General features: G+C 39.0%; 1 protein-coding gene across 6 annotated transcripts in view; it reads right to left on the reverse strand.

The window, feature by feature from the left end:
• CDKAL1 (CDK5 regulatory subunit associated protein 1 like 1) overlaps nucleotides 1–16573 on the reverse strand; it is a 730510-nt gene that overhangs the window by 193129 nt on the left and 520808 nt on the right. For all 6 annotated transcript variants that reach the window (XM_061398740.1, XM_061398739.1, XM_061398736.1 and 3 more), the window contains one exon: nucleotides 15490–15552. In XM_061398740.1, coding sequence (XP_061254724.1) covers nucleotides 15490–15552 — 63 coding nt within the window. The remainder of the gene's footprint in view (nucleotides 1–15489; nucleotides 15553–16573) is intronic.

Raw genomic sequence — 16573 nt, forward strand, 5'->3', positions numbered from 1 at the left:
CTTACACAAACCTTATTAGTTCTTATTAGAATCATGTATGTGCTAAGTTGCTTCAGTTGTGTTTGACTCTTGCGACTCCATGGACTATAGCCCACCAGGCTCCTCTGTCCATGGGATTCTCCAGGCAAGAATACTGGAGTGGGTTGCCATTTCCTTCTCCAGGGGATCTTCCTGACCCAGAGATCGAACCCACATCTCTTATGTCTCCTGCATTGGCAGGCAGGTTCTTTACCACTAGCGCCACCTCGGAAGCCCTAGAATCATGTACAGATTATATAAAACTTTTTTTTTTTCCAACCGACCAATAGTCTGACTACTGTTTGGAAAAAAAATTATACCAACAATATCCTGAAGAATTCTTTCAAAGTTTTTAGCTTTATAAATATAGGCTTTTAAGTGTTTACACTGAGCTCCATCAGATCAGATCAGATCAGTCGCTGAGTCGTGTCCGACTCTTTGCAACCCCATGAACCGCAGCACGCCAGGCCTCCCTGTCCATCACCAACTCCCGGAGTTCACTGAGACTCACGTCCATCGAGTTGGTGATGCCATCCAGCCATCTCATCCTCTGTCGTCCCCTTCTCCTCTTGCCCCCAATCCCTCCCAGCATCAGAGTCTCCACAGGGCTCCATAGAGCTCCATAGGGCTCTGCTATTTCTGGAACTAAAGCAGGTGTTTTTTAATAAGGTCTAGAAGTTTCAGTGAATATGGAAGTGGCGGGGGTGGGGAGAGAAGAGCCCAAGACCACAGACTCCTAAGATCCCCAAACCCTGCTACTCAGAAAAAAATGAAGATTTCTACATACAATTCTGCTGAAGCTTTGGAGGAGGCAGTAGATTAATTTCTTCAATCAACACGCATTTATAGAGCACTTGCCATAGGCCAGCACTGTTTCCAGTGGTGGAGAAACAGCATTGAACAAAATGGACAAAACTCCTGATTACATTCTAACAATAAATTTTGCATTAATAATAAAAATAATTACAGCAGCGGTTATTTATTGAGAATGTACTATATGCTTAGTACTAGTGGTGGAGTTGACATTCTACTAATTATGATTTTACTGCAAGAACAATAAGCAGACATTTTTTTGAGCACTTATTATGTGCCTGCTGGGTGCTATTCCAAATGCTTTTCATTTCATCCTCAGGACAACCCTACGAATCAGGTGTGAGCAAATTTCACTGATTCTTAACTGCACATTTCTCCTTTACATTTTAGCGTTTCTCAGTTTGAGATGCATCTTCTAATGAATGGTGTCTCACTATTATAATAGCTAGAGCTTTTTCTTTTCTTAGGGTTATATACATTTTCATTTTGCATAGGAGAAAATGGAGATAAATACAGCTTCAGTTGCTTGGCAAAGGTACACAGCTGGTACATACTGGGTTGGCCAAAACACTCTTTCAGGTTTTTCTATAAGATGGTACAAAACCTGAATGAACTTTTTTTTGCCGAGCCAATCTATGGGTCAGAATTTTAAGTTTTAAATGTGGAGATACCTACATAAAATCAAAGATTCAATTATTCTATTTTTTGTGGCTATTTCTGACAACTGAGTCGCTACACTCAGAAAATAAATACAAATGAAAACTATAAGAAGATGTCTTTCTCTAACAGCAAAGGATTTTAAAAGTCAGTTGACAAAGTATGTCAGAGAGGGTGTGGGGGAACGACCATGTTGATGAGCATGTACGTTGCAACACCTTGTCTAGTGGGTATTTCACAATTCCTATCGTGATTTAAAAGGCACACACCTATGATCCCGTCATTCCACTTGTATAAATTTATCCTACAGTTAATATTTATACATGAGTGAAGTGACATGTGAGATTACAGACTACAGCAATGAGTATGAGATCAAAAGATCAGAAGCCATCTGAAGATCAGTAAGTCTACTTAAATAAATACAGTGCACATCTGGAGCTGCGCATATACATCTATTGTTTTATAAAAAGGAAAAAGGCAGCTCTTTATTTACGGATTGAAATTATCTTCAAGACATACTATAAAATGAAAAGGAGAAGCATTTGAGGTGGGTGGGAAGGAGGTTCAAAAGGGTGGGGATATATGTATACCTACAGCTGATTCATGTTGAGGTTTGACAGAAAACAAAATTCTGTAAAGCAATTATCCTTCAATTAAAAAATAAATAAATTAAAAAAAAGAATATAAATGTCTATAAAGACACATAGAAAGGTATGTGCTTTTATATGCAGAAAACAACTTGAGGTCTACACAAAGAACTTAAAACAGTGGTTGCCTCTGGAGGGGAACAGGGATCTCTAATATTGGGTCAGGAGGGAGACTTTCTTTGAATATGGTATTAAGTGCATGTATTACCTACTTTATGATTAAAAACCAAGAACAAACTTAGTGCATCCTCCTGCAGCGGTGGTCATTACTACTGGAACATTCCAACCACACAGTCACATGGCCGGAGCACCAAACTGGCAATGAGAAGGCTGAATTTTCACCCTGTACTTGCTGTGGGATAACGGGTAAGGGCTTGGTACAGTTATGGTATGCAGAGCAAAAGAAGAACAAGATACACTTCATACACATAACACATTCGATTCTAGTCCATCATTCAGGGTCTTCCCCTGGAGGGGAAAGAAAAAGACATGATCTTTGTCCTGTTGACACGAATGGTGTAATAGGAAGAAACAGCCATGTCAACAATAAATACAGAACAGAACAAAATGACTCTAATGCAGCATTTGTTGCCACCTCCTCCTCTTGCCCCACTGGATTCTAGGCATTTTATCCCAGGTATGGTACCAGTTCCCTAAAAAACAAACAAGCAAGCAAACCTCATGGTTGCTGAATTCTAAGAGCATGACAACTCAAATAATAAAGACATACGCTCGTCATAGAGGCAGCATGAGAACAATTTCCCAGGTACATCAGAAAAGATGCAAAGATGGTAAAATGAAACTGAGTCTTGAAGTAAGAGGAAGAATTCAACAGGACCAGAGAGACTTCTTTATGTGTACAAGACGTGGAACAGGGAGGGTGGCGGGATTATAGGCGCTCTCTAGTTTAAGAAGGGGGAAAGGACAGACACAGTGTTGAATTTTCGTGTTTCTGTCTCCAAGGGACGGGAAGCAAGTCCCAGAATACGTCACCAGGTTGAAGATCCCAAGAACTATAACCCATACAACTCCAAGCAGGAATACGTTAGAGGGTAAAAAGCAAAAACATCTAAGAAACTCTGTGGAGAGATATAAAAGTGGCAACGGTAAGGAAATGCAGTACAAACAATGGATGGGGAAGACACTCAGCTCACGGGGAGGGACAAGCTGAAGAATAATCAAAGGAAGCCCCCAGGCGCTAGAGGCGCGGGTGTATGTGCGTGCTTGGTCACTCAGTCGTGTCCGACTCTTTGCCCGTGGACTGTTGCCTGCCAGGTTCCTCTGTCCCTGGGACTTTCCGAGCAAGAATGGAGTGGGTTGCCATTTCCTTCTCCAGGGAGGCAATCAACCCAGGGATCAAACCCGAGTCTCTGGTGTCTCCTGCACTGGCAGGTGTGCTACCTGGGAAGCCCCTAGAGGTCAGGGGAGGGAGGCGAATGCAAAAGTGTTAACTACACCATGGTTTTAAATTAAATTAGAAAAATAAAGTGTTGATATGAAATAAGAAGTGAGGGATATAACAAACAAGCAACTTTAAAATTACCCCCTCAAAAAAAAAGGGGGGAGCCTAAGTTGAACTAGAGATCTATGTCAGATGATAATAGTTTACAGTAATTAAAAAGGGAATAATCTCCTTTCTTACTCATGTGTGTGCCATATAATGACAGAGCTACATTAAAAAAACTTGAGTTTTCAAAACTCCTTCATTTTTATTTGACACACATGCATTTAAAATACTTCTGGAAATCTGAAAAGCATCCAAAGCTAGAACGCTGAATAATGAAAAGTATTAACAATCATGAGAAGAAGCTGGTTAAGTCATTTTTTTCTCAGATGCTAAAATTCTCTACATTTACAATTTCAAGAGAAGAGTATTAATGTATACATTTAAAAAATGCCACCGATGCTAACCATAATTATGTCTTCTTAACCTTGCACAGAAACCATAGAGAGAATGAATTACTGGCCCACGGAAATACTTTCATTTCACTACTCTTTGTCAAGAGAATTCTGGAAAATGTGGAAGTCACAATCTGTATTGAAGGTTGGTGATCATAGGAGTGGTACACAGAATGAGGTCTGTATCTGTTGCTAATTATGTGCTGAGGAAGATAGAGGCCAGGTCTGGGAAGAAAACTCTGCAAAGAGCATCAACCCTCACACCACCAATGAAAAGACTGTCATCTAGATGAAAACTTTAGCACCAGAGCTATAGATGGGAAAAAAAAAAATTAGGAGTAGCTTCCTCATTTCTCTAGTGGATGCCTGCATTACTTGCTTTAAGCATCACTGGCATTAATGCTTTTTAGTGTCAAAACATCTCAATAAAAAGAACTTCAGATGGAGAGAAGTCATTAACATATTTTACAACAAAATGTATTGCTGGAGAAACAAAGTGTACTTTTCAGGGGGGATCTGAACACTCTTCCTTGAAAATAAGCTACGAGCACTTTTTAATTTTAACTTCTGTGTCTTCCAAGCAATTTTCCAAACAGGTTCCCCAGGTTAAAAAACACAGTCACAAGATTTTAGAGAACAAAAGTTAAATGAGTAACTTGTTTCATCTTCTTCATTAAAACAGTAAATGTTTGAAAAACCATCTGACACTGGTGTCAGTCTTTGACAGGGAGGCCAGGCACATTATTATACAAGGATGGGGTTAGGAATAGGAAGAAACTTGCGCATATCCTTCATGTTATATATAGGGGAGGTTTTAAACTCATTTTTTATTTCATTCTCTCTGGGATATTCTTTTCCCTTTCATCTTTCTATCTCAATTTGCCAAAATGAAAAGTGTAATGCACATACAACTGGGGTTGCCAGATAAAAACAAAACATCCACTTACATGTGAATTTCACATGAACGAATAAATTTTTAGTATAAGTAAACTCCAAATATTGCATGAGACATACTTACACTAAAAAAATAGAAAAGAAAAAGAAACAAACAACAACTTGGTGTTTATCTGAAGTTCAAGTGTAACTGGTGTCCTGTTTTGATTTGCTAACTGGCAACCCGACATGTTGGAAGGACTGATGCCGAAGTTGAAACTCCAGTATTTTGGTCATCTGATGCAAACAGCTGACTCACTGGAAAAGTCCATGATACTGGGCAAGATTGAGGGCAGGAGGAGAAGAGGGCGTCAGAGGATGAGAGGGCTGGACCGCATCACCAATGCAATGGACATGAACTTGGGCAAACTTCCGGAGATGGTGGGGGATAGAGAGGCCTGGCGTGCTGCAGTCCATGGGGTTGGAAAGGGTCAGACGTGACTGGGAGACTGAACAACACTGACAACCCAACATGCAACAGGCCTAATATGTCAAGTGGAGGGTGTGCTAGCTAAGTATGTTGTTGGGGAAGGCTGGTAAGTGATAGTAGTGCCCACTGGTGGTCAGACACAGAAAAAAAGGTTGGGCAGGGTGTGTACCAAGACAGAAAGAGGCTGGTGATGCGTTTTAACTGCATGCAGAGGCTGATGGTAGAAGACCAGCCTGGGGGGTGACTGGTGGAGCAGAGGGAGTTAAGCAGCTGAGGGCTGAGGGGTACACCACACACTCTGGCTCTTGATACTATGCAGTTCCTCTTCCCTCCTCTGCTGATTTCTTCCTCACGCTAGTGAATTTCATATAACAGCGACAGTAGAAAATGAGATACCTTTAGACTTGATAAATAATTTAGAATACAGTAACTGCCACTTCTATGTAGATTTTATTTTTTTTACTTGAGATATGATTGAAACACATTATGTTAGTTTCAGGTGTACAACATAACGATTCAATTTTTGTATATACTGCAAAATGATCAGAGTGGGTCCAGTTAACATATGTCCCCATACATGTAAGATATTTTTCTTTTAATGAGAACTTTAAAGATTTACTCTTTTAGCGATTTTCAAATACACACTACAAAATTATTAACTCTAGTTGTCATACTGTACATTGCATCTCCATGGATTATTTATGTTATAATCGAAAGTCCTATCTTTTGACTCCCTTCATTCATTTCTCCCACCTGCCACCACCACCTGACTCCGGAAATCATCAATCTGTTTTTTTGTTTGTTTTTTAATTTGAGTTTATTTTGCTTTGTTTTAGATTTCACATTTAAGTGAGATCATGCAGTATTTCTTTCTCTGCCTGACTTATTTCACTTAGCATAATGCCCTCAAGGTCCATTAGCAAGGCTTCCCTTTTATCGCTAAATAATATTCCATCGTGTGTGTGTACATACACGTTTTCCTTATCTGTTCACCTATCCATGAACGCTCATGTTGTTTTCATGTCTTGACTATTGTAAATAAGGTGCAATGAACAATGGGGTGTATATCTCTTGTAGAGTTAGTGTTCTTGTTTTCTTTGAATAAATAACCAAAAGTGGAATTGTTGGATCACTTGGTAGTTCTGTAGTTCTGTTTTTAATTTTTTGAGGAACTACCATACTGTTTTCCATAGTGGCTGACAATAGAATGCAAGGATTCTTTTTCTCGTCCTCACCAACACTTATTTCTTGATTTTTTGATAATGGCCATTCTAACAGTTTGAGTTAATGTCTCACCGTGGTTTTGATTTGCATTTCCCTGATGATGAGTGACGGATGATTAGCGATAAGGGCTTCCCTTATGGCTCAGCTGGTAAAGAATCTGCCTGCAGTGCAGGAGACCCCAGTTCGATTCTTGGGTCAGGAAGATCCACTGGAAAAGGGATAGGCTATCCCTCTCCAGTATTCTTGGGCTTCCCTTGTGGCTCAGCTGGTAAAGAATCCACCTGCGATGCGGGAGACCCCAGTTCGATCCCTGGGTTGGGAAGATCCCCTGGAGAAGGGATAGGCTACCCACTCTAGTATTCTGGCCTAGAGAATTCCATGGACTGTATAGTCCATGGGGTCCCAAAGAGCTGGACACAACTGAGCAACTTTCACTTTGATTCCTTTGACTTCGATGATCAGTGATGCTGAGCATCTTTGCAGGTGCTTGTTGGCCATCTGTATACCTTCTGTAAAATGTCTATTCAGATTCTCTGCCCACTTTTTATTTTTTTTTTTATATTTTAGTTGACCTTTTTTTTTTAATTTTATTTTTAAACTTTACATAATTGTATTAGTTTTGCCAAATATCAAAATGAATCCATCACAGGTATACATGTGCTCCCCATCCTAAACCCTCCTCCCTCCCCATACCATCCCTCTGGGTCGTCCCAGTGCACTAGCCCCAAGCATCCAGTATCGTGCATTGAACCTGGACTGGCATCTCGTTTCATACATGATATTTTACATGTTTCAATGCCATTCTCCCAAATCTTCCCACCCTCTTCCTCTCCCACAGATTCCATAAGACTGTTCACTTTTTAATTGAACTGTTTGTGAGTTACTTTGCTACTGAGTTGTATGAACTCTTTATATATTTCAGATGTTAATCTCTCATGAGATATAAGATTTGCAAATATCTTCTTCCACTTCATAGGCTGCCTTTTCATTTTGTTGATGGTTTCCTTTGCTGTGCAGAAGCTTTTTAGTTTGATGTATCCCACTTGTTTATTTTTGCTTCTGTTGCCTTTTAGATTTTCTTTTGATTAATTTTTATCAATACTTTTACATTAAATGCTAGCAAAATATTTGATCATGAAGTTCATTTCTCCTTATTCCTGATATTTCCTGGGTGCAGCTGGGCAGAGAGGTATGAGGTAAGAGAGCATGCTACTAAATAAAACATTCTTAAATGAGGACCTGGGGAACTTTCTGATTTCTGATTTAGAACCCCAAATGCTAGCTGGGGTCCTGATAAATGGAACAGGTTTCCAAACTGTCCTGCTGGCATTTTCCCATCTCCACATGACTTCAGTTCATTCTCTCCTCAACCTTTTTCTGGGCTCTAGGCTTATAGGCGGGCTTGTCCTATTTCTCTGGCTTGGATATCCCCTGCTGTTTTGGCCCTAAACACTCCAACCTTTAGTTGCAGCTTGTCCCGTCCCTACCCTCACAGATGCAAGCTGAGAGGAGAGCAAGGTGAACAGGTTCTGCAAACAGAGTGCCCAACAGTGCTTAATAGTCGTCTGTTAGTCTCTGATGGTGGAAGTCCAGCTTAAAGGAAGTTTCCCTTGCCCCAGGCTGACCGTGGATTTATCAGATGGGGGAAGAGTGGAGGTGACGGTGGTAGTTCTCGCTGCTCTACTGGGTGCTTTATGGGGAAGCAGTCTATGGAACCCCTGATGCTTTTCCCCTGGACTATTTGTGTCCTCTCTCTCTCCTTATTTCTTCTCCTACCTCTGTGTCTACATGGAGTTTGCCTATTTAGATTTAGATTTGCAGGTGGAGGGTAAGAAGGCCCGTTTTGACCTGGCACTTGAGTCGCGCTCATCAATCCACCTTTATTAGAGCCTCTTCATCTGCAGATCTGCTGCTACTTGTGGCACAGGGGTGATGAGCATGGCCTCTGGAGCTAAACTGCTCGGTAACTTACAGCTGTGTGACCTTGAGCAGTTTCTTAACCTATGCCTCAGTTTCATCATTTGTAAAACAAGGGATAATACTGAGTTGGCCAGAAAACTTCTTTGGGTTTTCAGTAAGATGTTACAGAAAACCCTGAACGGACTTTTTGGCCAATCCAATGACAGTACGGATAGAGTTGGTATGAAGGTTAAATGTGTATATGCAAAGCTCTGAGAACAGTACCCGTTACACAGTGTGCTTTAAGTAGTGTGATGATAATGATGATGATAATAATCCAATCAGATTCCAGTCTCCTTGCCAATCCTCAGGGAAACTGCCAGAGCAGAATTCTGACATCTATGGGTCCCTGGATATATCATTTTAACATACCACTAAAATCTTCATTATTTATATATACTTCGATACAACCTATCCCTGAAGTTACAGTAACAAAATAAATCAATGTGTTTAAAAAAAAAAAGTTTAATTTTTAGAACAATGCCATGTTAGAAGGAAAAGAGAAAAATACAATGGTACAATATCAAAGTTAGGCCCCAGGAAACATGACCCATTATTCAACTTGAATCACAAGCTGAGAAAAGTTAAAAATAAAGAAAATGCTTTTGGATCAGGTTGGCATGGATCAGGAAGCAAAAGGGTGTCTAGAGATACCTATTCTTGAAGCCAGAAATAGCAGAACTATATCTGCCTCTTTGGTAACAATCGTATGGTTACCTTGAGCAGGAAGCACAGATTTTACCCCAAAAGAGCTCTTTAGAATGTCCATTATTTTGAGACTGAGTTACTCATACGACTTTAGTGTAGAGTTCCTGAGGCCAATGAAATGAGTTTAGTATTTACTGAAGTGCTCACTTCCCTGTGTTCCAAGGCCATAACCTGAGCATGGTTTTAGTATGCTGTATGCTCTTTAGTTTACTACAACTAAAACTATGGTTTTAGTATGAATGTGACAAAGGTAACAATAAGGGAACTCAATCAGACATTTATCCAATTGTTCCTGCTATTTAGCAACATCCCCCAAATTACTTTTTAAACAACTTTTAGTCTTTGCCAAAGATGGGGACTAGAGTTAAGTGCACAAATAGCTTTGCCCAACCTGCTGCAGAGAACCATTTTAAGCATGGCATAAACATGGCAAATCAATAACTTGTCTCTTCCTCTGCATGTGCCATGAAAATCTGGCTATCAAAGAGAGCTGGATCCATTAAGAACTGAAGTTGCTATTTCCAGAGAGCAGATAGCTCAAAGCCCAATAGGGCCAGCAGGCAATAATCCAAACCCGCATCTCCTTCTCTAAATGTACAACCCAAGGCACTCTGATGCTACTTCACTCCAAGCACAGGGCATGATGAAGGTTTGACAGTTCTGTAGCTGCCTCAGGATTGAGTCAAATGGCGGTGACTCTTCAAACATAAAGAACTGGATAAAGTAACTTCCATTTTAAATTACTAGACAGATGTGATTAATGGAAAAACGTAAATCAGTAGATGATTTTCTGAAATGAAACTGTTCCTTTGGCTTAAGTTGTGTTATGTGGATTTATGAAACTTGATGCCATAGAGATTACTAGTCTCTTAGGGAAGAAAGGACGGTATATAACCAAAGACTTCTTTTACCCAAGACTTCTGAAATAGATTGGGCTTCTGTCCAAATGAAGCTGCAAAAAATATAATTTTACACTTTCTATTACATAGTTCACTGTACACTAGTAGGTATGAATTCCAAGAAGTATTTGTATCCACAACAGTTCTTAAGGTAATCTTAGGAAGTGTGGATCAGGAAAACACACGTCAATTATTTTCGTATATTTAATACTGCAGGTAAGAATGCACTGTCCTGGACTTCCCTGGTAGCCCAGTGGTTGAGAATCTGCCTACCATGCAGGGCACACAGGTTCAATTCCTGGTCTGGGAAGACTCCACATAGATGCCTCTGGGCAACTATGCCCATGTGCCACAAATAAAGAGTAGCCCCAGTCACTGCAACTAGAGAAGGTCTGTGCACAGTAACGAAGACCCACTGCAGCCAAAACCAACTCAGAAATGTGAAAAAATGCATTGTACTGATTCACTACTTACAAGTATTCACTCAAGTTATACCTAGAATAAGCTTTAGGATAAAAGTATAACAATTCTCAAAGGCTTTAATAATTTTAGACTATCTACTAAATAAATAATTGGGGGGAAGACAGATTCTACCCTTCTCATTTCTTAGGTTCTCATACATTTTCTGTCCCACCTGGTTAATTTTTTACCCAATTACCAATACATGTTCAACCACTCTTTGACTATTTCTCATTTATTAAACCACTCTCTATAGTAATACATACTTCATTTATCCAATTTTATTAACAACCAGCTCTTCCTAAGAGAGTTTTCAGGATAAAGACGATTTATTCTGAAAAGATCAATGTTTGTAAAAATAGATTATACACATCTCTACAATTTTTTAAAGAAAACTTCTGCTTCCTGAGGTAATTTAGGTCCAATTATTTTACTCTGGGACTACAAAAACTGTATTATAGGGATATTTGGACGCACATTCAGTGGCCTTGGGCGGCTGCACGTTTAGAAGCCCTCTGTTAATGACTTAGAGCTTTTACGGCCAACCTCGGCCTTGCATTCATTTGCATGTGGCCACTTCTTAATGCAGCTCTGACTTCTTGAAGCAATAACCACCCTCTTTTTAACTGCTGCTAGAGTTGACTGTGGTACACATCTATGTTTGTTAGAACTATTTTTTTTTTTTTAAGTGGACTATTTATGGATGGAGAACTGAAGAACTAATGAGGCAGGGAGAGAGAGAATTAGATGATTGTGACAGTCTGGGCCTAGGCTGGCTTACTTTCAGGTTCTGGGTTGTGTTTTTGATGGCTAAGATCGCTACACAAAAGACCTCCGGTTGAGTGATTTTCTGTCTATTCATATGCTAACTTCTCAAGTGTATTCAATTCACAGGCAGCTGTTTTTTTGGACACACATGAGTCTGTTTACAGTTCAAGCGATACATGTCTACGTGTGCAGGAAAAAATCATTAAAATAACACTGGTCACCAAAAGACAAAGAAAAGTTTACTTCACCAACACAAGTATGTTTCTACTCATGTGTGTCCACTGATTTATGTCGAAAATTATTCAAACAACAACAGTCACTAAAAGAAAATGAGAAGCCCGCTTCACAAAACACAGAAACTTTAACAGTGACAACCTGTTAAAAAGACTCCCTTTTAATGGTCGAGTATATATTAATTCATATAGATTATCTATGTTGAGGAAGTATTGAATTGTGCAGATGTAAAAACCACTACAGACCTAAACAGATTGTGTACCTTTTCCTTTCCAAGTATGTTCATATTTTATAGTAGCATTTTATGATAGCAAATTATAAACATCTGTGTTTAGCTGATAAACCTAGATTTCTCCCACACATAATTCTGATAGTATGTAACAAGAAAGAAAGGAAGGCAACAGGAAAGAGGGAGACATCTTATATATGCATGGCGATATTTTCTTCAGGTCAGAGACAAAAAGCATTAAAGCTAATCTGCATAGCTTTAATAACAACATTCTAATGATAACCTATTCCACTTATCCAAAGCAGAAATGCAACTCCAGGTTGGCTGTCCTTGGCCTGGGAGACCTTTGGTCCTATAAGTTTGTGGTTAGCTGTGATGTGGTTTCAGAAATTCCAAGCTCTGTTTATTATGTGTTTATTAAAACAACAGAGGAAAGAATATAACGTACAAAACACAATCAGATTACCTGCGGCTACTGGATTTCCTTTACCAATGTTCCCTTTTTATTAGGATAGAGAAATGAGACTCAGGGTTTGGTCAAGCCTTTCTGTGTATGTTTACGAGAATTCCTAAAAACAATTTTTAAAAAAGATGAACATAGGACTAGAGATAACAATCCAAAGCGAAATTCTTCCAGGCTCCAGCAAAATTTGACTTAGAGTATTAAAAAAAACAAATCGAGTATTTTCCTCAAGACTCATCCTGAGTGCTCATTTTGCCCTAAGCTCTATTTGCTTTTTGCCACAGCACTTACAGAGAACCAACTGACCATTTACAACCTAAACAATGGCTTTCAAGTCTGATTAAGAAACTGCACCTGGCTTCACTCAAACAACAAATTTGTTTAACCTGGTGACTTTCCTGTGTCTGGGGTCAGGCAGGCACAGTCTCAGTTTGGCGGAGAAAAGGAGAGCAAACTTAAGTGACTCAGTGAGAACAAAACGGTGGGGCCGACGCCCCTTTTTCAATACAACGGTTTTAACGGTTTCTTGGAGGCAAGACTATCATTTCAGTGACCCACTATAATTTGGGATGAACCCCCAGAAAGTTATGCCAACTTTAGAACAGGATTTGCATTTCTGGGTTTACTCAGCATTATGAACCTTCTGAAATGCTAAGTATTCCTTCTTGGGTACAAATTTACATCAAGGGGAAAATGAACAATTAAAAAAAATCTAGCTAGAGAAGAATAGAATACCATAACACTCACTCCCATGAGTAGACCATAGTGCTTTTTTTTTTTTTTTTTTTTTTACTTCTGGCATAATTTTTACTATGGAAAATTTCAATCATATAAAAAAATACACAGAAGGATGAACCCCTACAAACCAATAATTTAGTTTTGATAATCATCAACGCAAGGCCAACCTTATTTTTACTGTGCCCTACCCATGTCCCCCTTTTAATTCTTTTTTAAAGCAAATCCAAGACAGCCTATATTTTATTTTTTATAAGCTTTCATTTACAACATATATATATATATAACCTGAAAGATCTCTCCAGAAAGCTCATTGAGCATGAGATGTTTAAACCAATTTTAACCACATCTTACAAAACATTTTACACTAAAATCTATCTGTCTAGAAAACTAATTTGAATATAATTGGGGAATTAAAATGACAAGGTAACTCAAATCACAATCTTCTATTATTTTACTTACGGAGAAAAAAGGAACATTCTAACATTGAGAAAACACTGCACGTCACTCAATGCCCATTATTCAAGAGACATGGTTAAGAGTAAAACGGTTAAACTTGCTTGAAAGGAGTTTAGAAAAACATGAAGAGGTGAGCAAGGGGGAAGGAGAAATTTTTCTAGAAAATTTCATCCTTTTAACCGCATATATAGAAAAAAACAGAATGCCATCAGGCTAAACCTTGGGTGCTTCAAAAATCACTCATCAAGCCGTCCAGCTACTTAACAGTAATTTATGACCGACCTAAAGCAAAGATCAAAGGGAGCTCCATCCAGCATTTATGTTCAGTTCCTCACTGCCTGATGACTAATTTGTAGAGGAATGAAGTCTTCACAGAGGAAGCCAAAATCATCTGAGGTGACTTTGATACAATGCCACAAAGGATATGAAGAGGAAGCCAGGAGAAGCTGTGAGTGGCTAAGCTCCATTAAGAGTTCTAATAAAAGAATAATGGAATTTCCCTTAACAGTGAATTCAAAAAATGTTAGAAGTGGGCAAAATTAGACAAGTCAGGCACAACCTCTGATTTGTCACAGCCTATTGTTGCTGCTGCTGTTAAATATTAACTTCAGCCACTGTTGCATTTATGTTAATTAAATGACACTGTCTAAAAAAAAAAAAAAAAGGCGACTTTCCCATCGGACATCTGGCCAATCTCATTCCTCTGGCTGTCCTGTTACTTATCAGTCTGCACCTTCCGCCTGCACTGTCAGACACTCCTGGCTTGCTCAAGCTCTTTCCAACAAATTGCTATTCTTCCATGATCGATTTCACTTGAAAAATTTAACTTGAAATGATAAATGTTTAGTCTTGTACATCGCTGTGGTCACATGGAATACAACATCTCTTTTGACAGATTTTTGACGCTTAAGTCAACTGGTTACTATAGAAAAACCAGAAGCTATTCAAATTCTTTCAACTTCTATGAACAATTGGCACAATTTTTTTCCTCCTGAATCCAGACATCTCTGTATTCTCAAATGAAGAAAGTAGTTTTCACACTCCTTATTTTGGCTAGTTAAAAAATCCCTACCACATGTCTCTTTGTAAATTCATAGATAAAGATTTAAGTTTATATCAGCATTTCAACCGTGCAAATGTTTTTTGTTTGCTTCTGAAATCACCTCAAATTAACAGGTTTATTGGAACCTTACATGATATAGAAGATTTGAACAAGTCTCAGGATACTTTCATATATTTCCCCATGAAGATGCTGTATTGTGCATTTTCTTTAAAAAGTTAGTGGGCTTCTTTTTTTTTTTTTAAGAATTTATGTTTTACAAATATATAGTAAAATACTTATCAGTGAGAAGAGGCTTAAGAATTTTTCAAAGACAGGGAGTGGAGAGTGTGGGGCATACATACAAGACGACTGGCTGTGGATCTATGAAGTTACTGGATGGACGGAGGGCCAAGGTCATTAACTATGTGGTCTTCGGTACAGCAAAGCTCTCGGGAGTGAGTATTTCAGGTATAATTCTAGGCACTGCTTTCTGTTAGAGTGTTTTTTTTTTTCCTTAAGAAATAGAACTTTCTGTCAGGAGCAACGGTGAACCGAGAGTTGGCAGATAATATTCTATCTTCATCAATTCAAAAGCCAAGTTCATTTACTACACTGTTTGGAAAGGAAAAAACCCACTAATCAAGAAACACCCCCAAATCTGTCTTTTCACAGTCTTTGAGGCTTCAGTGACAATATGTAACCAGATTTTAATGTGAATACAGAAGAATATTTTAGTTCAGAAATACAAATTTTCTCTCTTCTTTACAAGAGATAAAGAGTTAAAAATTAAAACTGAAATATAAATGTAGTTGGTAGAAGTGTACTTCCAAATCACTGTGTACTGGCGAACACGGTGCTCTACGTTCAGAAGCACTTCTATTACCCAATCACACTGATAACACGCTGCTCTTACCTTGTGATCGTATGGATTGTACGAATGAAATATCCGAGAGAGCTCTTTTGTTCTTTGTTTTTTCTGTGGGAGAAAACACAAACCTTTGAGTTGACAGGTGGCAAAAATACACACATGTGTATATATCTAAATGTAGATCTCTAGCTCTATCTCTCTATCTACTTTATGACATTATTTTGAAATTTTTTTCCTTTGTGCAGGCCAAGGACCTACACGGTTAATTTGGGATGAATGGATACAACCAGAAACCAAGGCCACTTGACGGTCATGTGGATCACTGTCACAGGCCAGCCAGGCAGTCTCTTTATGCAAAGTTTCATAATTACAGCTCTACTTATTACAAATGCATATATTCAGACACTAAAAAAAATATATATGAGAAGAAAGAAAATACATTTAGAACACTTTCGGTTTCACAGCAACACCAACTTCTGTTATTCTGAGTTGGGCACGAGCAAGGCTTCCATGGAGGCTCAGTGGTAAAAGAATCCACCTGTAATGTGGAAGCTGAAGGAGACACAGGTTGGAGCCCTGGATCGAGAAGATCCCCTGGAGGAGGGAGTAGCAACCCACTCCAGTATTCTTGCCTGGAGAATGCCATGCACAGAGAAGCCTGGTGGGCTAGAGTCCACAGGGTCACAAAGAGTTGGACACAACTCAAGTGACTTAGCACGCATGCATGCATACATATATATGACTGCTATAGATAGAATGGTATCTCACACACAGTAGGCACTCAATAAATATTTGCTGAACTAATGAATAAATGAATATACCTGAGTTAGACAGGCATATACCAACTGTATCAGTAATGACAACACGTGACTCTCATACACAGTTACGAGAAGAAAAGCCCCCTTCACTTCTCATGATGTCTTCTTCATTACAAGAAGTGAGTCTTCTCCATCTCCTTACCCCCAGCATCTGTGATAATGAAGGGTGCTATTCTCTTAGGAGAGGTGACTGTAAGAATCAGCTTGTTTACTTTTGTTTTACTGATTGTTTTGTTTACTAATTGTTTAATCAGCGTGTTAATCCACCTTCCCGTAACCACTGTGAGAAATTTTGTGGATGGTTTCAGACT

This window comes from Bos javanicus, chromosome 23 (genome assembly GCF_032452875.1).
Source record: "Bos javanicus breed banteng chromosome 23, ARS-OSU_banteng_1.0, whole genome shotgun sequence".
NCBI classification, from domain to species: domain Eukaryota; kingdom Metazoa; phylum Chordata; class Mammalia; order Artiodactyla; family Bovidae; genus Bos; species Bos javanicus.